The 24,158-nt window shown below is 43.0% G+C and overlaps 1 protein-coding gene across 2 annotated transcripts; it reads right to left on the reverse strand.

The window, feature by feature from the left end:
* Positions 1-1,976: 1,976 nt before the first annotated feature.
* Positions 1,977-23,827, reverse strand: ntn2 (netrin 2). Of its 2 annotated transcripts, XM_060869429.1 has the most exons (8): positions 23,587-23,827; positions 22,885-23,004; positions 14,331-15,393; positions 7,384-7,572; positions 4,927-5,076; positions 4,793-4,846; positions 4,585-4,659; positions 1,977-3,994 (listed from the first exon to the last, which is right to left on the reverse strand). In XM_060869429.1, exons 3-8 carry the CDS (start codon positions 15,238-15,240, stop codon positions 3,645-3,647), a joined length of 1,728 nt encoding a protein of 575 aa, XP_060725412.1. In that variant the 5' UTR covers positions 15,241-15,393; positions 22,885-23,004; positions 23,587-23,827; the 3' UTR covers positions 1,977-3,644. The 2 variants fall into 2 exon arrangements, with proteins under 2 accessions (XP_060725412.1, XP_060725413.1); XM_060869430.1 differs by lacking the exon at positions 22,885-23,004.
* Between the last annotated feature and the right edge of the window lie 331 nt (positions 23,828-24,158).

Genomic DNA, 24,158 nt, shown 5'->3' on the forward strand with positions numbered 1-24,158 from the left:
AATACAGTCCTCCCCACTGTACTGATCACTAAGCTCAGTGACCTGGGCATCTGCACCTCCACTTGCAGATAGATTCTGGACTTTCTCACCAACAGACCTCAATCTGTTAGGTTGGGAAACCAGGTATCCTCAACCCTCATTCTGAACACTGGCATCCCGCAGGGCTGTGTCCTGAGCCCATTCCCTGTCTTCTCCCTGTTCACCCACGATTGTGCTCCTCTGTATATCTCCAACATCTTCATCAAGTATGCAGATGACACCACCGTAGTCGGCCAGATTGACAACAACGACGAATCAGCCTACAGGGAAGAGATCCGAAATCTGTCAGCATGGCAGAATGGTGTGCCAACTACAACCTGACCCTCAACGCCACAAAGACCAAAGAGCTCATTGTAGACTTTCGGAAATCCGACAGCAGGAGACATCTACCAGTCAACATCAACGGAACTGGGGTAGAGCGAGTCTCCAGCTTTAAGTTCCTGGGAGTTCACATCTCTGAGGATCTGTCCTGGCAGCAGAACACTTCAGCTCTGGTTAAAAAAGCACAACAACGCCTGTACTTCTTGAGAAGTCTCAAGAAATCTCATCTGTCCCCGGGGATTTTAACGAGTTTCTACCGCTGCACCATCGAAAGCATCCTGACCAACTCCATCACCGTATGGTACGGAAGCTCCACTGTGTGTGAACGTAAAGCCCTGCACGTAAAGGGTGGTCAAAACTGCCCAACGCATCACTGGCACCCAACTACACATGCACATGCCATTGAACACGTTCACCACAGCAGATGTCTGCGCAGAGCTCACAACATTATCAAGGACTCTTCACATCCCAGTCATAAACTGTTTAACCTCCTTCCATCAAGAACCTCCACCATCACAGTACTGAACTCTACACTACACCGCTAGATCACTACAAAACAAACACAAAGCAAAACACTGTATATAACCTCTGTACAATACATGTACATATTACATAGTTTTACATCTTTTTTACTCATTACATCTGCACTATTTTTTTATCTATATGTATCTTTATACAGTATCATTACTGTACATTCTGCCCAAAATTTCACATTCATCTACGTATATATATATATATATATATATATATATATATATATATATATATATATATATATATATATATATATATAGTAGACTGTTTATTCAGCTTGCTAACTCCTTAAATGCCATACTCCTGTAATCTTGTAACCTTTCACTCTGCACATTCCTCTTCAGTGCCATAGCCTTAGAACCATTTCTGTAATTCTGTAATTCTTAATGATGTCCACATACTTCTGCAGTTATAGCCTTTATATTTATTCACTGTAATCCTGTATGTCCACACATCTCTGCACTGTATAGCCTTTATATTTATTCACTGTATATGCTTTCATAAATACCACTTGCTGTAAATATGCTAGATATTTATCTGCACTTTTGCACGACTGCTACATTTTGCACTTCTGGTAGATGCCAAACTGCATTTCGTTGCTGGGTGCCTGTACAATGCAATGACAATAAAGTTCTTTCTATCTATCTATCTATCTATCTATCTATCTATCTATCTATCTATCTATCTATCTATCTATCTATCTATCTATCTATCTATCTATCTATAGGCTAGAGGCTGTTCTGTGAGAGATAGACAGACAGTGTTTTAGTGTGTGTTTGTGTGTGTGTGTGGGGGCAAAGGTGTAGTGTGGAATTTGTATTAAATTCAGGTACCAAATTGCTTTCAGTCCTACACACACACACACACACACACACACACACACACACACACACACACACACACAGTCTCTCTCTCACACACAGCCATTTGACATGAGTATGCTATGATTAACCTTAGCAATTGGTCCAAATTGTTGTGCTTAAAGGTCCTGTATGAGCAAACACACACACACACACAACACACAATACACACACAAACACACACACGTCACACAGCAAGAATAATAAAAATTAAAAAAGATTTTTAAATAATAATTTATTGGTGTGGGTTAAACAGTCAGTGGTCATGGCAGTGAAAATAGTGAGAGATGGAAGTGTGTCTCCCCACACACACACACACACACACACACACGCACACAGTGGGAAGAGCAACACTTTCTCTCTAGTCAGTTACTTTATAACAACAAACACAACAAAGATACACTTATTGATATTTACAGCACCAGTGCAGGTGAACATGAACTGACCAATCAGGTAACAGACCTACAGAACAAACCAATAATTACTGCAGAAATCTGCAGAAAAAGGCAGAATATCTGAAAGTGTGATATTCAAAATCATTCTAGACCCTCTCTGCATTTTTAAAAGAATACAAGAATTCAGTTTGCGTAATAAAATTGATCTAAAATTGAGTCAAAAGGTATGCTAGGAATCCACCGTAGAACATAGACCACATTCATGTTCTAAAACTCTACAGACTTCATAGAAGATCTCACCTGACATTCACAGAATTTTTCTAGACCCCATATGACTCTCTATATAAGTTATAAAACTTTGTTTATGTTCAGAACGTGTTCTAAACTGAAATGTTGAAGCGCTCCATTCAATGTTGAAATACTTTAATATTCAGAACTTGACCTTCTAAATGTTCTGAATTTGCTTTGAAGCACATTCCTGTTCAAAGGTGTTGCTGTCAGACTCATTCTGCTTTTTTGTTCTAGAGCCAAGCTGACATGCAAATGTATTGCAGCTAAAACAGGTGACATTTTGGAAAGTTTCCCAGAATTCAGCTGGTGTAGAAATCACAAAATAGATGTCCTACTAAAAACATTCAAAAACTCATCTCACTCTTTGAGGAGGTTCTATAACTCAGCTGGTGTTTGGAGGTTTTCAGCAACTTAGCTGTTTCCAAAATGTTCAGAAAAACAGGGTTCTGAGACGTGTTCTAGATTTCCAGAATGTTTTTGAGAATGCAGCAGATTGGTGACCAGAACACGTGGGTGTTTAAAGGTGGTTATGAGACTGACTGATCTACTTTGTCTGTTTACATTTACATTTCCAGCACTGAGCAGATGCCCGTATCCACGGCGACCTACATTTTATCTCATTTTGTACAACAGAGCAATTGAGGGTTAAAAGCCTTGCTCAGGGGCCCAGTGGTGGCAGCCTGGTGGATGTGGGAATGAAACTCACAATCTTCCGATTGGTAGTCCAGCACCTTTACCACTAGACTACCACATCCCCTGTTTAATGAAGTTCATATTAACATTCTGTATAACTAACACACACACACACACATGCACACGCACACACACACACAGATATTAAAAACATTAGAAATTTCTTCAGTCCCATAAGAATGATAATGATGAATGTTTGAGGTTTGAAAATGAGCAGCATCTGTGTGTGTGTGTGTGTGTGTGTGTGTGTGTGTCTGTGTGTGTGTGTGAGAGAGAGAGAGAGAGAGAGAGAGAGAGAGAGAAATAATCGTGGTTCCTGCATCAGTCTTTTACTTTTTAACGGTCCCTTCAGAAGGCTGACCAACAGTCTATACACACACACACACACACACACACACACACTCACACACACACACACACACACGCACACACACACACACGCACACGCACACACACGCACACGCACACACACACACACACGCACACACACACACGCACACAGGATTGGAGGTTAGACTTCATGGTTGTGTTCTGCAGCACTGCACTTGCCCTTTTTTTCCCTGCGCTGGAATTTGCGCAGGCGTCGAGTCCAGATGTCCCTCCACTGTATGACCAGGCTGTTTTTATCTGCAACAAGCCCCGCCCTCTCTGCACTGGCTCCACCCCCACCAGAGCCCAGGATGAGGAAGCGTTTCCCCATGTGGATGCGTGGACATTTACATGCCAAATCCTTCATGTGAACCCACAGTGCGTTCTCGCCTCTCTTCAGTGGCTCTCGGCTCTTATACACTGACACCAAGCTGATGGAAAATTTTGCCCAGTCTCCCACCGTCTCCATGTCCAACACACTCACCAGGACGGCTACTCAAACACACACACACACACAAACACACACAAACAAGATTCTTTTCATTCTTTATAGTCAATAGTCATTCTTTATAGACATAAGAGGTATTCAGAGGTAACGTGAGTCACACACAGAATCTAAACCAGAGCAGAGATTCAGACCTGATATCAGTTCAGGTGAGGAACAATAATAAGTTCATCTTCACATTAATATAACATGTTATTAGTCTTTTATTCAGTTAAATTATGATATTATATTTGGCAGAAATAATAAAAAAAATATTATTAACTTTATTTTCTGTCCCTGAATTTTTCCAGGTTTAAAGGTGAGTTGCTCTACTGTGACACTCCATCTCAGACACTTCTACTCAAGATAAATCTGCATAACCAGATGCTGCATAAGTGCCCCAAATAAATACTGACTGAACTTTCTGAAGCTGGTCACCTCTGCTTATGACCTCAGATGGACAGATCATCTCTGAATATTCTTATTAGAGAATATTTTACAGCACTGTGTAAAGTTTCAGAACTTATATCACTGGTGTTAAGTGCATACAGTGTTCAGTGGTAAGAGGTCATTTTTGGTGTTGTGTTTGCTTTTGTACCATAGTCTTTCTTGCAGTATTTCTTGGTGTTGATCTTCAGGTTGCCTTTGGCTGGTTTGCAGTAGGACTCACAGTCTGGACAGATGGAACACAGACACACACTTTGCTCCACTATACAATTACATGATGTAGTGTTTAAATAAACTGTGTAAACATGGTGTGGTGTGTGTGTGTGTGTGTGTGTGTGTGTGTGTATGTGTGTGCTAACCTGCAGGTCCCTCTGTACTGCTCACCATTGCTGTTGGATTAATAGTAGGAATCTCTGAGGAAGGGTGAAGAACAGATTACTGGTTGGGATTTTATGTGGTGAACAGAGACACACAGATGCACACACTGACTCACTGATGCAGGGGGCTACAGGTGAGCGGCTCTGCTGGTAACCTTTGGCACAGCGGTTACAGGTGAGTCCAGTCACTCCATCTTTACACTGACATTGCCCAGATGTCTGGTTACAAGTTTTACCTGCAGCTCCCACTGGGTGGCAGTCACATGCTAAAAAATGTCAAATGACAAAGAACATGTGAGAGAGAGCAAGAAAGAAAGAGAGAGAGATTGGCATTAGTAGCTTGTTCATTTATATTCTTCACACTTACACTTCCACAAAGGCTCTGGTATTTTGTGTGTGTGTGTGTGTGTGTGTGTGTGTGTGTGTGTGTGTGTGTGTGTGTGTGTGTGTGTGTGTGTGTATGTGTGTGTGCTTGGCACTGTCTTGTATGCAGGACCAGGCAGGAAATGAAAAATGAATATGCTATTAATGGTGCTTGTCCAGTCCTATATGTGCCGTTGCATACTTTTTACCAGAAGACAGAAAACAAGTACAATCCTGACATCATCACACATCTGTACAGAAACAGGTACGCTAGTAACATCACACACACATGTACAGTAACAGGTACGCTAGTAACATCACACACACCTGTACAGTAACAGGTATGCTAGTAACATCATCACACACCTGTACAGAAACAGGTATGCTAGTAACATCATCACACACCTGTACAGATACAGGTACGCTAGTAACAACATCACACACCTGTACAGAAACAGGTACGCTAGTAACATCACACACCTGTACAGAAACAGGTATGCTAGTAACATCACACACCTGTACAGAAACAGGTATGCTAGTAACATCATCACACACCTGTACAGAAACAGGTACGCTAGTAACATCATCACACACCTGTACAGTAACAGGTACGCTAGTAACATCACACACCTGTACAGAAACAGGTACGCTAGTAACATCATCACACACCTGTACAGAAACAGGTACGCTAGTAACATCATCACACACCTGTACAGAAACAGGTACGCTAGTAACATCATCACACACCTGTACAGAAACAGGTACGCTAGTAACATCATCACACACCTTTACAGAAACAGGTACACTAGTAACATCACACACCTGTACAGAAACAGGTACGCTAGTAACATCATCACACACCTGTACAGAAACAGGTACGCTAGTAACATCACACACCTGTACAGAAACAGGTACGCTAGTAACATCATCACACACCTGTACAGAAACAGGTACACTAGTAACATCATCACACACCTGTACAGAAACAGGTACGCTAGTAACATCATCACACACCTGTACAGAAACAGTTACGCTAGTAACATCACACACCTGTACAGAAACAGGTACGCTAGTAACATCATCACACACCTGTACAGATACAGGTACGCTAGTAACAACATCACACACCTGTACAGAAACAGGTACGCTAGTAACATCATCACACACCTGTACAGAAACAGGTACACTAGTAACATCACACACCTGTACAGAAACAGGTACGCTAGTAACATCACACACCTGTACAGAAACAGGTACGCTAGTAACATCACACACCTGTACAGAAACAGGTACGCTAGTAACATCACACACACCTGTACAAAAACAGGTACGCTAGTAACATCACACACCTGTACAGAAACAGGTACGCTAGTAACATCACACACCTGTGCAGTAACAGGTACGCTAGTAACATCATCACACACCTTTACAGAAACAGGTACACTAGTAACATCACACACCTGTACAGAAACAGGTACGCTAGTAACATCATCACACACCTTTACAGAAACAGGTACACTAGTAACATCACACACACCTGTACAGAAGTACGCTAGTAACATCATCACACACCTGTACAGAAACAGGTACGCTAGTAACATCACACACCTGTACAGAAACAGGTACGCTAGTAACATCATCACACACCTATACAGAAACAGGCACGCTAGTAACATCACACACATCTGTACAGTAACAGGTACGCTAGTAACATCATCACACACCTGTACAGAAACAGGTATGCTAGTAACATCATCACACACCTATACAGAAACAGGTACGCTAGTAACATCATCACACACCTGTACAGAAACAGGTACGCTAGTAACATCATCACACACCTGTACAGAAACAGGTACGCTAGTAACATCACACCTAGACAATTGTAAATCGTAATATCTTCAGTATATTGCAAATTATTTTTAGTTTTAAAGTACTGTATATATTACATTTTTGTGGAAGCATGTGTGTGTGTGTGAGAGAGAGAGAAAGAGAGAGAGAGAAAAGAGAGAGAGAAAAAAGAGTGAGAGAGAGAGATCAACTGTGTGCACTGTGCATGATATTGAAGAATTTGGTGAATTTGTGAAAATCTTCAGAAATGCTAAATATACTGAACATCAATGTCACCTTAACAATGAGACACACACACAACACAAACACACAACGCCCCCAACCCCACCCCTAACACACACATACACACACTAGGTTACCTATGCAGGCTTTGCGGTGTGTTATTGGTCGGCTCATGTCTCTGTAGTAACCCTCTTTGCAGTAGTGACAGTGTCGCCCAGCTGTGTTGTGTCTGCAATTCATACAAACACCTCCACTCTTCCGTCCTGATAGCTTATATAGCTCCATGTTAAACCTGCAACGCCGGGCATGTAGATTACAGTTACAGGCTAGAGAAAGGCAAGAGAGAGAGAGAGAGAGATAAGAGAGAGAGATCATTATACACACAGAGGGATTGGGATAATAAATCATTATAACCACTGAGAGTAGGATTACAAATCATTATAAACAATAAGAGTGGGATTACAAATCATTATAAACACTTAGAGAGTGGGATTATAAATCATCATAAACACAGAGTGGGATTATAATCATTATAAACACAAGAGAGTGGGATTATAAATCATTATACACACAGAGATTGGGATTATAAATCATCATAAACACAGAGTGGGATTATAATCATTATAAACACTGAGAGATTGGGATTTTAAATCAATATAAACACTAAGAGTGGGATTACAAATCATTATAAACACTGACAGTGTTTATGCACTGAGATCCCACTCTGCTGCCTACAACACGGGACTCGCCACCGGGGACATGGACGAGTACAAGGCTGCATCTTACAGTGTGCGCAGAGCGGTGAAGGAAGCAAAGTGGTGCTACGGGTGGAAACTAGAGTCACAGTTCCAACATGGTGGCTCTAGGAGCCTGTGGCAGGGACTAAGGAACATTACGGACTATAGAACACCAGCTTTTAGAATGGGGAATGCAGACGCTTCTCTGGCAGACAAGCTAAATATCTTTTAGCTCGCTTCGAGGCTGCAGCTAACCACGCTAGCGACGCTAGCGGCACAAACAGCATGCACGCTGAGAGAGCTGGAGAGGTAAACATGTTCACCATCTCGGAGCATGACGTGAGGAGGGCATTTAGGATAGTGAACACCAAGAAGGCAGCAGGACCAGACGGCATCACAGGTTGGGCTCTGAAAGCCTGCGCTGACCAGCTAGCACCAGTGTTCACTGAGATATTCAACCTCTCACTGGAACATTCTGTTGTCCCCTCATGCTTCAAACAGTCCACCATTGTTCCTGTCCCAAAGAAATCCCAAAGAGACTTCATCACTGCATCACTACCAGACACACTTGATCCACTACAGTTCGCGTATCGCCAGAACCACTCTACTGAGGACACCATCGTCATCTTCTCCACACTACGATGAGCCACCTGGACTGCAGAAAATGCTGTTTGTGGTCTACAGCTCAGCATTTAACACCATAATTCCCTCCACGCTCAACTCTAAGTTGGAGGTCCTGGGACTCAGCCTGCCGCTGTGTCAATGGATCTCCAACTTCCTGACAGACAGACCACAAGCTGTGCGGGTGGGCAAACACACCTCATCCACCCACACCCTCAGTACTGGAGCTCCCCAGGGTTGTGTTCTGAGCCCCCTTCTGTACTCACTGTACACCTATGACTGTGTGGCCAGTTCCAACTCCACCACTATCATCAAGTTTGCTGACGACACTGTTGTGGTGGGCCTGATCTCCAACAACGACGAGACGGCCTACCTACAGGAGACTAAAAGCATGGAGAGATGGTGCCAGGAGTACAATCTTCTCCTGAACGTCAGCAAAACTAAGGAGTTGATAGTGGACTTCAGCACAAAGCAGGAGCGGTCATACCAACTGCTATCCATCAACGGGACTCCAGTGGAGAGAGTGGACAGTTTCCAGTACCTAGGTGTTCACATCACATAGGACCTGTCAAGGTCCTGTCACATCGACACCCTGGTGAAGAAGGCCTGGCAGCGTCTGTACCATCTGAGATGCTTAAGGGACTTCAAACTACCCTCTCAGGTGCTAAAGACTTTCTACACCTGCACCATTGAGAGTGTCCTGACAGGTAGCATCACTTCCTGGTTCGGTAACAGCACCATGCAGGACAGGCAAGCCCTCCAGAGGGTGGTGTGATCAGCTGAACTTACCATCCACACTGAGCTCCATGACCAGGACATCTACAGCACATGGTGCCAGACCAGGGCCAGGAAGATTGTAAAGGATCTCAGCCATCCTGACAATGGACTTTTTTCTTTGTTACGTTCAGGGAAATGCTTCTGCTCCTTGAAAGCTAACACAGAGAGAATGAGGAGAAGCTTCTTCCCGCAGGCCATTCGGAGTTTAAACCAGGAAATACCCAGGATCTGGATCTAGTACTGGACCCCTCCCCTTCACTGTTTTTCTGCACACCTTTTTTGCACTATGACACTTTAACTCTGGACTGTCACTTTAACTCTAGTCTGTCACTTTAACTCTGGACTTGCACAGCGCAGTACCACTTTATACACTTTATACACACCATACTGCACAATATCTCTTTAAGGACAATAATTAAAACCACATGCAATTATGTATATTTATGTATATGGATATACATTAATTTTTACTTATATTTTCATATTTTATATAGTTTTTTATATAGTTTATACTTTTTTTTATTTATCTACCTCATTTTGGTTACATTTTTTATCCTAAATGGCATTCCTTATGTTTGAATACCGGACAGATGCAAAAAACATTTCACTGCATGTCGTACTCTGTATGTATGTGTATGTGAAAAATTTGATTTGATTAGATTTGAGAGAGTGGGATTTTAAATTATTATAGACACTGAGAGTGAGATTACAAATCATTATAAACACAGAGAGTGGGATTACAAATCATTATAAACACTGAGAGTGGGATTATAAATCATTACAAACACTGAGAGTGGGATTATAAAATCTGGCTAAGGCACTAAACGAGGCGATAGCCCTAGTGGAGTGAGCACTGATGCCGAGAGGCGAGGCAAAACCGCAAGCCTCATAAGCCTGAGTAATGGCCTCCACTACTCAGTGCACCAGGCGCTGTTTGGAAACCAGATTACCTCTGTTCCGGCTCCCAAAACAGACAAAAATGGAGGAGGAGTTATGCCACGAGCTCAAGCGGTGGACATAAGTCCTCAAGGCTCTTATTGGGCAAAGAAAATGCAGCCTCTACTGTTCTGCCGACTCATGAGGCAGGGGACAGTAGGCCTGCAGGATGATCGGACAATCCACCATCTGGGGCACCTTAGGGACATAACACACCCAGGGTGGGATAAATCCCGACAGGGCCTGCAAATCTCCCACTCTTTTTGGAGAGGCCAAGGCTAGGAGCAGAGCCATCTTCAGGGTCAGAAACTCCTCAGAGGCTGATTTTATGGGCTCAAAGGGGGCTACCAGCAGCCCCTCCAGGACCACAGAAAGGTCCCAGGAAGGAAGGTGCGATCTGCAGGAAGGCCTCAGCCAGCTGACACCATGCAGACAGGTTCATGGTTCGCAGCGATGGTGGCCACATACACCTTCAAAGCAGGTGGGGACAGGCCCAGAGAAAAGCATGACTGCAGGAACTCCAGCACTGAACCGACTGGGCACTGAACTTGATCCTGACAGCTTTTATCACACCAGAGGCAAAAAAATCTTCCAATTCAGAGCACATGGCTCTAGGAACTGGTCCCCCTCAGGGGCCAGACATCTTGGTGCGGGGGTTTAGGATTGCTGATGGGAGTGCCATACCGGAGGGAGACTAGGTCCCTGGACCAAACTCAAGAGGGCCAATGAGGAGCAACTAGGAGAAGGCTGACTTAGTCATGGTGCGCTCTGGCTAGAGCTTACGGGAGCAGAGCTACCGGGGGAATGGCATACAGACGGAGTCTTGGCTATGTCTGTTCCAGGGCCCAGACTCGCGCCACCACTTGGGGTGGAGACCCCACTCCCGGGGCCTCAGCACCTGCCTTGACAGGAAGTCTGCCCCCTGATTTATATTGAATATAAATATAAATATATAAATTATATAAATATAGATCTTTATATTATCTTTATATTAACCTGAAACCGGGGTCATTCCACACTTAAAATGGGTACGAAGAGCACAGCGCGTAACTCTTATGAACATAAGGGGATGTCTGCGAGGATGAAAGCCCACACCCCTGTACCAGAGCTGGAATGGCCTCATGTGTTCCAGACCCAAAAGGATAAAATTTTCTGCTGCTGCCATGAGGCAGAGCACTCTCTGTGCCTCAGCGACAGAGAGGCTTCTGCTTAGCTGTATAGCTTTAATTGCTGGAAAGATGGGAGCCACCCGAGCGGGGAACAAACGTGCCCACATCGTGGTGGAGTCCCAAACTACACCAAGAAAGGTGGTTCTCTGAGAAAAAGAAAGCACACAACTCCTTGGGTTCAACCGGAGGCTTAGAGACCTCATAACGGCAAGCACAACATCTTAATGGCTGGCCACCATGGCCTTAGACTGGGCCAGAATCAGCCAGTCATCCAGGCAATTCAGTACACGGCTGCCACGGTGACGCAGTGGTTCCATGCACTTCATAAATGTGCATGATGAAAGGGCTAGGCCAAAAGGAAGAACACAGTACTGGTAAGCTTTGCCCCCAAAAGCGAACCTGAGGAACTTCCTGTGCTCTGGCAAAATGCCTATGTGGAAATAAGGTCTATCATCACAAACCAGTCCTCAGAACTAATCTGGGACACAATAACATTGAGCATAAGCATCTTGAACTTGTAAGTCATCAGAGTACAGTTCAGAGCCTGCGGGTCCAAAATCGGACGCAGCCCCCATCCTTCTATGGAACAATGAAATATGGGCTGTAAAAGCCGGAGTCCCGCTCTGGGAGGGGAACATGTTCCATGACTCCTTTCCTCAGAAGTAAGAGACGTCCCTCTTGGAGGAACACTGCCTGGTGTTTGCCAACGATTCTGGGCAACACACCCTGAAAAAGAGGACGGGAGGTGAATTGGATCCTGTACCTTTTCTACGGTATCCAGGATCCACTGAGACACACCTGGCAGAGGTTCTCGAGCTGCCTGGGTGACTGAGAGTGTTGTCAACCTCCTGGGTTCCCTGAAACAGTCAAACATTGCAGGGGAATAAAGAGGTACTGAAAAAGGATTTCCACAAGACCTTGAAACCTCAGCATGGAGGTCTGGGAAAACGGCAGCTGCCTGCGTGAAGGTGGCCTACAGGCTTAGTTCAGAAATCAGTAGTCTGGCTTAGAAAGGATGCCACTAAATTCCTCTTAAGGCCAATCTAAATTCAATTTAAACACAGCATGTGTCACCACCTTGAGGAGTTATATATATATATTTATTATATATAACTCCTCCTATATATAACTCCTATATTATAATATATATATTTATATATATATGTATGTATTTTTTTTTCTTGCACTTGACAGGACAGACAAAGAAGCTGGAGTAATGTGCCGTAGATGCCCTTATATGGACTTACTAACGCGTAATCACTTCGTCACGTGTCCTTCCCGAGTCATTAAATTGGCGTGTGTGTACACAGAGCTTCAGACACAACATCCTCACAGAAGCGTTTCCCATAGCATCAGCTTTGACACAGCGTTGAGTTCCCTCGAAAAAGGAACTTATTTCCTGATATTAAAAAATTCGTTTAATTTTAAATTATTCTAAATATAAATACTGTCCTGTTCCTCATCTGATCTCATCTGAGAAACAATGCCCCATCACATGCCCCAATAATCCCAAAGAAAACAAAACGTATGCTGTAAATACAAAACATTATCATTATGTAGAAGAAATGATGTAGTTTACTGTAATTTTACACACAGCACGAGTACAACAAATGTCTGATACTCATGTCTTCAGTCTCATTGTCTCATAAACGTATTGATTCTCATCTTGGTTCCCATTGCAACTATATTGTAGAAGCTACTTTTAACCGTAGCGTTGGTTATTATCTGGAAATCTTATGTGTGTGTTCGTTGTTTGTGTTTGGGGTGTTTGTGTGTGAGAGGGTGTCTGTGTGTGTGGGGTGTTTGTGTGTGAGGGGAATGTTTGTGTGGGGGGCGTGTTCGTGTGTGAGGGGAGTGTTTGTGTGTGTGGGGGGTGTTTGTGTGTGGGGCGGAGTTTGTGTGGGGGCGGTATTTGTGTCTGGTGGTGTTTGTGTGTGTGGGGGTGTTTGTGTGTGGGGGTAGTATTTTGTGCGTTGGGCGGTGTTTGTGTGGGGGTGTTTGTGTGTGAGGGGAGTATTTTGTGCGTTGGGCGGTGTTTGTGTGTGGGGGGGTGTTTGTGTGGTGGGTGTTTGTGTGTTTGGGAGTGTTTGTTTTTGTATGCGTTTGTGTGTGTATGTTTGTGTGTTTATATGTATGTGTGTGTTTGTGTATGTTTGTTTGTGTCTATGTGTTTGTATATGTGTGTGTTTGTGTGGGGGGTGCTTGGGTTTGTGTCTGTGTGTGTTTGTATGTGTGTGTGTATTTGTATGTGTATGTGTGTGTGTTTGTATGTGTGTGTTTTTGTATGTGTATGTGTGTTTGTTTGTGTATGTGTTTGGATGTGTGTGTGTGTGTGTGCGTGTGTGTGCGTGTGTGTGTGTGTGTGCTTGTATGTGTATGTGTGTGTGTGTGTTTGTATGGGTGTGTGTTTGTGTGTGGGGGTGCTTGGTTCTTTAAAAAAGATAATTAATTTATTCAATTCAAACAATCCCCAGTACACACACACACACACACACACACACACACACACACACACACACACACACAGGACATCACTGTGTTTGTTTCATCAATATAGCACAGAAGGTTTTAATTTAATTGTAATTTATTCATTAACCTTTGGACCCAAATAGTCACTTAATTAACACACTGCACATTTTATTCTCTATGTAGCAAGGTCAAATCTTTGTACTGTGAAGTTTAGTTGTCCTTTCTGTTTATCTGTCTATCAGTCTGTCTGTCTGTCTGTCTGTAACACTAGTATGAATTCCAAATTCATACTAGTATATTCCTACCTGCAGGTGAGTGTGTACACAGACGTATAAAATATCTACATGATGTGCATGTGCTTGTGTTAGGACTCACGCAGACACTCGTTAGCTTCTTTGGGTGTAGCTCGCTGCCATGGACGATCATAGTGGAACGGTTTGCATCGGTCACACTCGGGTCCTTCTGTGTTGTGTTTGCAGTCACAGACCATCTTCCCATCTTTGTCCCTTAAACATCTGTGGGCGTGGCCATTACATTTACATCTGCCGCCCACCTGGAAATCTGAAACTGCATAAAAGTAGGCAGGTTCTCGCACGTCTTTAATCATTTTTGGCCGGTGAAATGTCACACGTATGTCAGTAACAGTGACCCAATCCTGGAGAACAGGGCTGGAGATGAAGTTTGTTCTTGAAGGTCGTCCATCCAGTGTGCTAAAAACGAGGATGGCATTACTGGTGTCAGCACTGTTGGGCAGTTCCATGCACAGTGGTTCCTGCTCGTTGAGCTTGGTGATTTCTGCCCGGTTCAGGCGATCGTAAACTCGGCGGCACTGAGAAGAATAAAACTGAAATGGTGTCCAGCTGCGTCCATAGTCCATGCTTTTGTAAATCGCCATTGAATCTGGTTTCTCGGAACAGAAATTTAAGCTAATGTAAGTGATTTCAAATTTCTTTCCTAGTGAAAGGGTGAGTGTGACGTTGTATGGTATTGTCCGAAGCATCTCTGACTGCCAGCAGGTGAGGTTCTGAGCAGAGTTTAGATCTGTCAGGTGGGTTTGTTCACAGCTGCGACGGCCACATGTGCTCGAGACACTTACTTCCTGACCAAATGCTGCGTTAACAAACTCTGGAATGCAGTAGCGGGCAGACCCCGATTCACTATAACAGGGTTCAGGGGAGGATGTTTGCACAGAGAAAGGGTTTACATCATGGGTGGTGGCTTCCGGAAACACCAAAGCCATGCCCACCAACCAGTAGACCAACAGAGGCTCACAAAAGTCTTTCATGTTGTACACAATACAACGTATTTGAAAGGAGGAGAAGTGTGACAATCTGCTGATCTGTTAGTGGGCGGAGTCTGTCATGTGGGTGGGTGTGGTCTCTGCAGCAGTGGTTCAGGACAATCCCACAATTTTTTTTAATCCCACAATTATCGTGTCCTGTGAAAGGAATTAATATTTTTTATATTTTTTAAATATAAAAGTAAAATAATAATTTACATATTAATAACTGACACTTAACAATGTTAAGTCAATGATCATATGTATATCAGGTCATGTTAAAGTCTTCTTTTAAGGTTTAAATGTTTATACCAGACGATCGAGTTCAGTTTGAGCCTCATTCTGCTACAGGAAGAGTAACAAAGCGTGAAAGTGCACTATAGAGCCTCAGTTAAGACCTGGCACTGCGTTTGTGTGTGTGAGACATGTGATTGTGTGTGTGTTGAATATCAATGCAAGTGAGAGGCCACTTTTATTCCTGCACATACATTTGGAGGAGAAGTGCATCTTTAAAAAAATAACAAACTGACCTGAACATCAACACAATTCAGAAGAAGAACCTGACGCACATGCACTCTTCTGTTCATGGATCACACTCATTATTGTGAGTCTACGCATTTGTTAAGTGAGGAATAAACCTGTGTGTGCTGCAGTGTGAATTTATGGCTAATGTGTCACAAAGTACAACCTCTTTACTTGTTGCATGTTGATTTGATTTTGAACACTGTGATTTTCACACTTTAGTCTACACTTAACCATAATGACAATGTCCATATGAATAAAAAATTAATAAGCTGAAATTTCTTATTCCAAACTTATCAGGTGCATCCTGTTTACTTTAATTAGCCTTGAGATGCATCTTTAGTTCCATCGCAGTCCAACTGTTGAAGTTTGAGTTGATTTGAAATATTCCAAATGGGGCCTCAGGTCAGGGAGGTAAGAAAGAACCCAACACTCACCCTCAAAGGTCTCCAAATGTTCTATGCTGAAATAGGAGAGCCTGTTGGACACACAACTAACTCTGCAGCACTCCATAAATCAGGCCCTCATGGTAGAGTGGCAAGACAGAAGCCATTAAAAGGCACACAATGAATGTGGAAACTCGAAATGTGGAAAAAGACTAAAAAACTGAACAATTTGGACAACAGCAGCAACCACCAAAAACAGACACTGCACAACACCTGGGTGATCCTAACCCTACTGTGAAGCCTAGACTAGACTCCATGGAACATCGAGAAAGACCTGAAGATGACAGGTGAATGATGCTTTCCATATGATCTGATGGAGCTTGAGATGATCTGTCATAATGAGCGAGAAAATGATCTGACTCCAGATGTGCAAAGCTTGTAGACATATCCAGGGAACATTGGAGCTGTACAGGTTTATACAAAGTCTATAATAAATGGTGAGAATACTTTTGTGAACAATGGCAATTATATCTATTCAAAATCAAATCCAAAACAAATTTGTGTAACAGGTAACAGGGATCATGGGTAAATGTGGCATGAGATGTGCTAGTGCTCAGTCCTCCCACATCTGTGATACATGTTCTACAACAAATCTTGTCAGATTATCACAAACAGTACAATATCTTTGGCCTGAAAATGTAGAATAAACATCTTCTTACAGAAATCTTTACCATGTCATGGATTACAAACACAATAGAGTTGTAGAAAATCTACCAAGCAAGTCTCTTTAAGCTGTTGCTATAGAAACATTAATACTATATATAATAAATACTAAAGTGCATTAATTCAATTTAATTAAATTTATTTGTATAGCGATTGTAAGAATTTACATTGTTTTTAAAGCATCTTTAAGTATAGAAACAGAAGTAAAAGTTTACATTTTAAAGTTTAACATTTTAAATGTAGTTACTAATTGTCTCTAACATTTTTCCCTAATGATCAAGTCTGAGGTGACGGTGGTGAGGAAGAAAGGAACCAGACTCAGAAGTGAACCTCATCCTCATTTAGGTGACACTCTACAGTAAATAGTGTAAATGTAAATAATGTCCTTTCTACAACAGTTTATAATAGTGCAGCCAAGAGCTCCTGAGGAACTAATGGGTCATCGTAAACTCTGAGTTCAGCACAGACCTGATTGCTGATAAACACCAGAACATACAGCTGACTGACACAACATTGGTTCAGAAGAAGACATGACAGTCTCCTGGTGGCTTCATACACAACAATCCCATGAGACACTGACTGACCATGAAGATCAATCCCTGGCAAGGTGACCACCGGGTGACGAGACTCTAGACAGCGGTAGAACATCAGGACTGATGAAGTAGCTACGTAAGACGTTTATAAAGTTCATCACAATAATATTTTTGGTGTGCAGATCTACTGTCAGAGCTGCAGCTATAGAAAACTAATCAACACCTTCTGACTAATCAGAATCATCAGAACATGACAGAGCTTTTTCTGCTTGATTTTTATTGTTGTTGTTTAACATTCACTATGTTTCTACAGTCTTCTTTGTGTGTGTGCGTGCGTGCTTGCATGCGTGTGTGTGTGTGTGCGTGTGTGTGTGTGTGCGAGCGTGCGTGCGTGCGTGTGTGTGCACTCAATCTCTGAATATGCCGGAACAATCACTAAATCAATTACTTCATACACTGTTTCTAACCCCATCAATCCTACTCTTTTTACACACACACACACACACACACACACACACACACACACACAAACAGCACACACACATAACAATTTCACACACAACCAGACCATGTGAGTGTTTATGAAAGCCAGAAACAGCCAGTTCTCTTCTCAGCTAAGATGGAGACAGATATTAAAAGAGAGCAATGGAAAAGGTGAGTAATAAGACAAAAGAAGGTAGTGAGGGAGATATGAAGTGTGACACAACAGATAAACTGAGATGGAAATGAGGGAGTGAGACAGGAAGAAAGACAGAAATGGATTAAGGTGAAGGGTGACTGTAACTGGATGACTAAAAAAGGAGAAATGATCTCTCTCTCTTTGTGTGTGAGTGAGACAGACAGATGTGGTCTATTGCTGGCAAGTGTAAGTGAAAGGCGTAACTTACCAGAAATGAAATGCAACATTAAACTTTGTGTGTGTGTGTGTGTGTGTGTGTGTGTGTGTGTGTGTGTGTGTGTGTGACTGTCTCATCCACTAGCACTCTTACAAATGCACACACTTATTCACCATCACCTCTGCGTGCATGTGTGTGTGAGTGTGTGTGAACTACTGTGATTACTAAGGCAAAACTAACAACTGATGTCACACACCTTCCTGAGAGGGAGAGAGACACACAGAGAGATACCCCGAGACACACTGAGACAGACACAGAGACACAGAGGGAGACACTGAGAGCAACACACTCAGAGAAACACAGAGACACACAGAGAGACACACTCAGAAATACAGAGAGAGATACACAGAGAGACACAGAGACACACAGAGAGGGGCACAAAGAGTCACTCAGAGAGACACATAGAGACAAATAGAGACATACTGAGAGTGACACACTGAGAGAGACACAGAGACACACTGAGAGACATGCAGAGACACACAGAGATACAGAGAGACAGTGAGAGAGACACACTATGAGACATGCAGAGACACACTGAGAGAGACACACTGAGAGACACACTGAGAGACACACTGAGACACAGAGACACACTGAGAGACACACGCTGAGAGAGACACATTGAGAGATACACAGAGACACACTGAGAGAGACACACTGAGACACAGATACACGCTGAGAGACACACGCTGAGAGACACACTGAGAGATACACAGAGACACACACTGAGAGAGACATACTGAGAGACACACTGAGAGACACACTGTGAACCTGAGTGCCAAATAGCCTGTTGCACCTCTAATATAGGACTACACAAGAGGAAGTTAAATGGAATTTCCATATTGAAAGCCCTGGTCTGATGAAAAGACTTTCATTTCCTCTCGTTTACCAGGATCATGCTAAAGAATTCATTAAGGCTAAAGGCACAGAATAAGTCTTTTCATCACCCCAGGGGTCCCATAGACTTGCAGCCTGGTGCCACTCCCCCACTAAGCACAGCTTACCCTCTGTCACTTCTCAGTACACAGGCGATGGATTCACTGCTGCTCACAGCATGACATTTTTGTACAAAAGAGTGATGGACATTTAGTATCAACTGCAGGAGCTTTAACTCTGTAACTGTGATATATCTCGATAAACATTACTCTTCTGCTCTATAAATAAGCAGCTCCATGTGATGGTATATGGAGAAATATAGAATTTCTCATCCGTTAAAGCTTTAAAAACATGATGAACAGCTGTGTGGTATAAACTCCCTCTTCTCTCCAAGACAGTGACAACGTGTCATTGGTTTTATTGATGACATCATCATTTTGTCTGCCACAGGCATGCTACCAAGTGTTCACAAGATGTAAGGGGTTTTCCTCACATACAGAAAGGGAAAGGAAAAGATCACCGAATGACCAGCATTCGGACATAAGGAACGGAAATTCACTTTCTGTTGCAAACTGAAAACACTTTCAAGCCTCATCACACAGATCAGTTACATATGTTCATTAGAGTGTGAGAACAAAAAAGACTAAAAGAAGACTTTGTTAGTATTTGTGATCTTTTGGCCAGAACCTTGACAATTCCTGTCAGACCCAGTTCACCTTCACTCTCACTCACAGACAGGCAGACATCCTCATCCGGAGCAAGATACATTTTATCTCACTTTTACACAACTGAGCAATTGATGATTAAGCTCTTAACCTTCTGGTCTGTAGTATAACACTTTAACCACTAAGCTACCACATCCCCAGGTTTGTGCCCAGGTTTGTGCCCAGGTTTGTGCCCAGGCTTGTGCCCAGGTTTGTGCCCAGGTTTGTGCCCAGGTGATGCTAATACCACAAAGCCATTTCCTTTAGCACTGCTCAGAAATAATATGGCACTCATCCCTTGAGACAGATGCTGCTAATCTTCAGACAACTTTGCAGTAGTCCAATAGCTCCACTTCCCACAGACAGTACACATCTCAAAGAAACACCACAATCCATGAGACAGCTTCATGGTAATATAAACCACTCATCTCTTTTTCTCTCATTATCCTATAGATCACGTTAATCAGGAGCCCCTGTGATGAACAGTCTCTAAATCACTTTAATACAGAGCAGGAGACCACCAACAGAAGTTAAGAGTAAAACTGGAGTTCAGTTCAGTTCAGTTTTATTTGTGAAGCCTTTAGTTTGTGGCAAAGCAGCTTTACAAGCGTCAGGTTTTGTTTTGTTTCTGTGGGCAACAAGTGACTTGAAGAAACGGGAAAGGACTGTCATGGACAGTAATGTGTAATTGTTTTGGACTATGTTTGCTTATAATTCACTTATATCGCACATACACAAAAACACCACAGCAGACACACACACACACACACAGCCAAGGTGCATAGCACAAAGACAAGTAGGGAGATAGAGAGAGAGTAAAGGTGAATTCTGTAAGTAGAAGATGATCTGATGTTGATTGCTCTCTCTTCACTCTTTCTTCTCCCTCACTCATTTTTTATCCCCTATTCCAGGTCTGATTTTCCTGTCAGAATGTTTAGATTAGAATAACAAACTGGTGAAACAGGACACTGACCAGGACACAGACCAGGACACTGACCATTACACGGATCAGTACACAGACCAGGACACTGACCAGGACTCTGACCATTACACGGATCAGTACACAGACCAGGATACTGACCAGGACACTGACCAGGACACAGACCAGGACACTGACCAGGACACAGACCAGGACACAGACCAGGACTCTGACCAGGACACAGACCAGGACACTGACCATTACACGGATCAGTACACAGACTAGGACACTGACCAGGACACTGACCAGGACACAGACCAGGACACTGACCATTACACGGATCAGTACACAGACCAGGACACTGACCAGGACTCTGACCATTACACGGATCAGTACACAGACCAGGGTACTGACCAGGACACTGACCAGGACACTGACCGGGACACAGACCAGGACACTGACCAGGACACTGACCATTACACGGATCAGTACACAGACCAGGACACTGACCAGGACACAGACCAGGACACTGACCATTACACGGATCAGTACACAGACCAGGACACTGACCAGGACACAGACCAGGACACTGACCAGGACACAGACCAGGACACTGACCATTACATGGATCAGTACACAGACCAGGATACTGACCAGTACACAAACCAGGACACTGACCAGGACATGGACCAGTATACTGACCATTACACGGATCAGTACACAGACCAGGATACTGACCAGGACACTGACAAGGACACAGACAGGACATGGACCAGGACACTGACCAATAATTTCCCACTACAAAGAAAATCTATATGATAATCATTAATCTGCTCTGTTAATAGCTCTCTCTCTCTCTCTCTCTCTCTCTCTTGCATTGCTCATTTGTCTGTCTCTATTTATATGCAAGGTCTCCTGCTCTCTCGTTTTTTTCTCCCACCTACATTCAACCCTTCTTTCTTTCTTTCTTTCTTTCTTTCTTTCTTTCTTTCTTTCTTTCTAGCCAATTTTCTGCCTGTCTCTCTTTTTAAATTCTATGTCCTTGTTTTTCTTACTCTGTCTGTTGACTCTCTGGATTTTACAGCTTCTCCAAACTCTAACGTCCCAGACCCAGATTCTCTCCAGATGTGTGTTTGTGTGTATGTGTGTGTGTAGGTGCACAAGTGTGTGGGTGTGGTGGCATATGGTAACTCAGTAGAGGTCAAGCAGGTGACAACAATAAAATAGCAGAAGTGTGTGTGTTTGTGTGTGTGTGTCTGCAGTTCAAGCTACCCTGCTGAAGTTAAAAGGTGTGCTGTTTCATGAAAATAGAGAGAGAGGCTCTCTTTAAATGGTTCAATCTGTTATTGAAAACCTTGGCACCTTGAAAAATGTGTGTGTGTGTGTGTGTGTATGTGTGCCTGCATGTGTTTGCGTGTGCATCTGTGTGTGCGTAAATGTTTGCCTGTATTTGACTACTTGATAAAATTATTTGTGGTTTCCCTCCTGAGTTCAAAAGACTGTGTTTGGATATGGGAGATTGAAAATATTATATATATCTATATCTATATCTATATCTATATATATATATATATATATACATATATATATATATATATATCTATATATATATCTATATCTATATATATATATATATATACAGTATGTGTGTGTGTGTGTGTGTGTGTGTGTGTGTGGTTATACTCCCCTAATGGGTGTTTTTTTTTCGTGATTAATGAAGGTAATATGCATCTGGATTTATGTGACTTTAACAGTGATAGGAACACTGGATAGGAACACACACAAACACACTCAATCACACACACAAACACACACACACACAAACACTCACTCACACACACACACACTCACACACACACACACACACACACACACACAAACACACACACACACAAACACACACACAAACACTCACACACACACACACTCACACACACACTCACACACAAACACACTCACTCACACACATACACACACACTCACACACAAGCACACTCACTCACACACACACTCACACACAAACACACACACAAACACTCACTCACACTCACACACACACAACACACTCACACACAAACACACACTCACACACACCTCGCGCTCTGCTATGCTGTTCCCCTTGAGCAGAGCTGCTTTGTTTGGCAGCGCGCGCTGGCAGGAAACTGAGAGTTCAGCCCGTTTTGTTACCGTTATTAAATTCCCTGCTCTCGCGACCTTGTAGAAAAAAAAAGAAAAAAAAAAAAAAAAACAGGAAATGTCACAGTGTTTGATCTGCCACCTGTCCGTGCATGACTCAACAGCCTCGACAAGGTAAACACATAATAATAATAATAATAATAATAATAATAATAATAATAATAATGTAATGCGCGTGCTTATTATTGCTCTTCTTATATTTTGTATTATTTACTGACAGTAATGAGATAAATAAAGCCTTGCATTTCTCCACTGCACTCGGTGTTGATTAATTGTAACATTAACACAGGTTTATATTAATGCACTCGGAGCTACACCGTTCACAGAGACAGCACACACTGATAAAATGAGTAAATTATGTTTATGTTATATTTATGGAAGGAGTCTCCAGTGTCAGCGCACAACACCGCATTATTCTATCTCTAACATTTAGCACTAATAATCATTTTATAATTAACCATCTAAAGAACCCTCTCTCTCTCTCTCTCTCTTTTTCTCTCTGTCTCTCTTTCTCTCTCTCTCTCTCTCTCTCTCTCTCTCACACACACACACACACACACACACACACACACAGCGCGAGCACTCATTCTGAAACCTTACCGCGAATTCTTGCCAGTCCGTTCCGTTGCTCTTTAACTTTTCCGTCTGTGTGTGTGTGTGTGTGTGTGTGTGTGTGTGTGTAACGTGTGCGAGCACGTGCCTCTATGTTACTCGTGAGTAGTGGAGAGATTGATATATCCAGACATTTCTGTCGGTGTAATCCGGGGTACCACACGAGATCGTTACCGTTCCGCCGCTCGAGCCCGTTTCTCTCTTCTGCGTCTCGCCTTGCGCGCTCTGATGGGGAGAGTTCGGGGAGGGAGGGTGAGACGGGGGGATGGATATGATGAGGGGGAGCCAAGGTGAGAAACTGGACTCGTCTGAGCCACGCGCAAAGCGGAGCAGCGACCCGTAGTCGCGCGCGCGCACTCACTGAAAGACTTACACTGTAACGCCTGTAGTCACGTTAAATTTCTACTAATTTAATTAACTTCGTGTAATCTTAGTTTTATTCAAACACAACTGTGTGTCTGACAAAACGTGAAGTTACAGCTTCACCTGTAACTCGTACACAAAGCTCACACTGGAGACTCCTTTACCACATCACACACACACATCACACACACACACAT

The sequence above is a fragment of the Tachysurus vachellii genome, chromosome 5 (assembly GCF_030014155.1).
Source record: "Tachysurus vachellii isolate PV-2020 chromosome 5, HZAU_Pvac_v1, whole genome shotgun sequence".
Taxonomy (NCBI): Eukaryota; Metazoa; Chordata; class Actinopteri; order Siluriformes; family Bagridae; genus Tachysurus; species Tachysurus vachellii.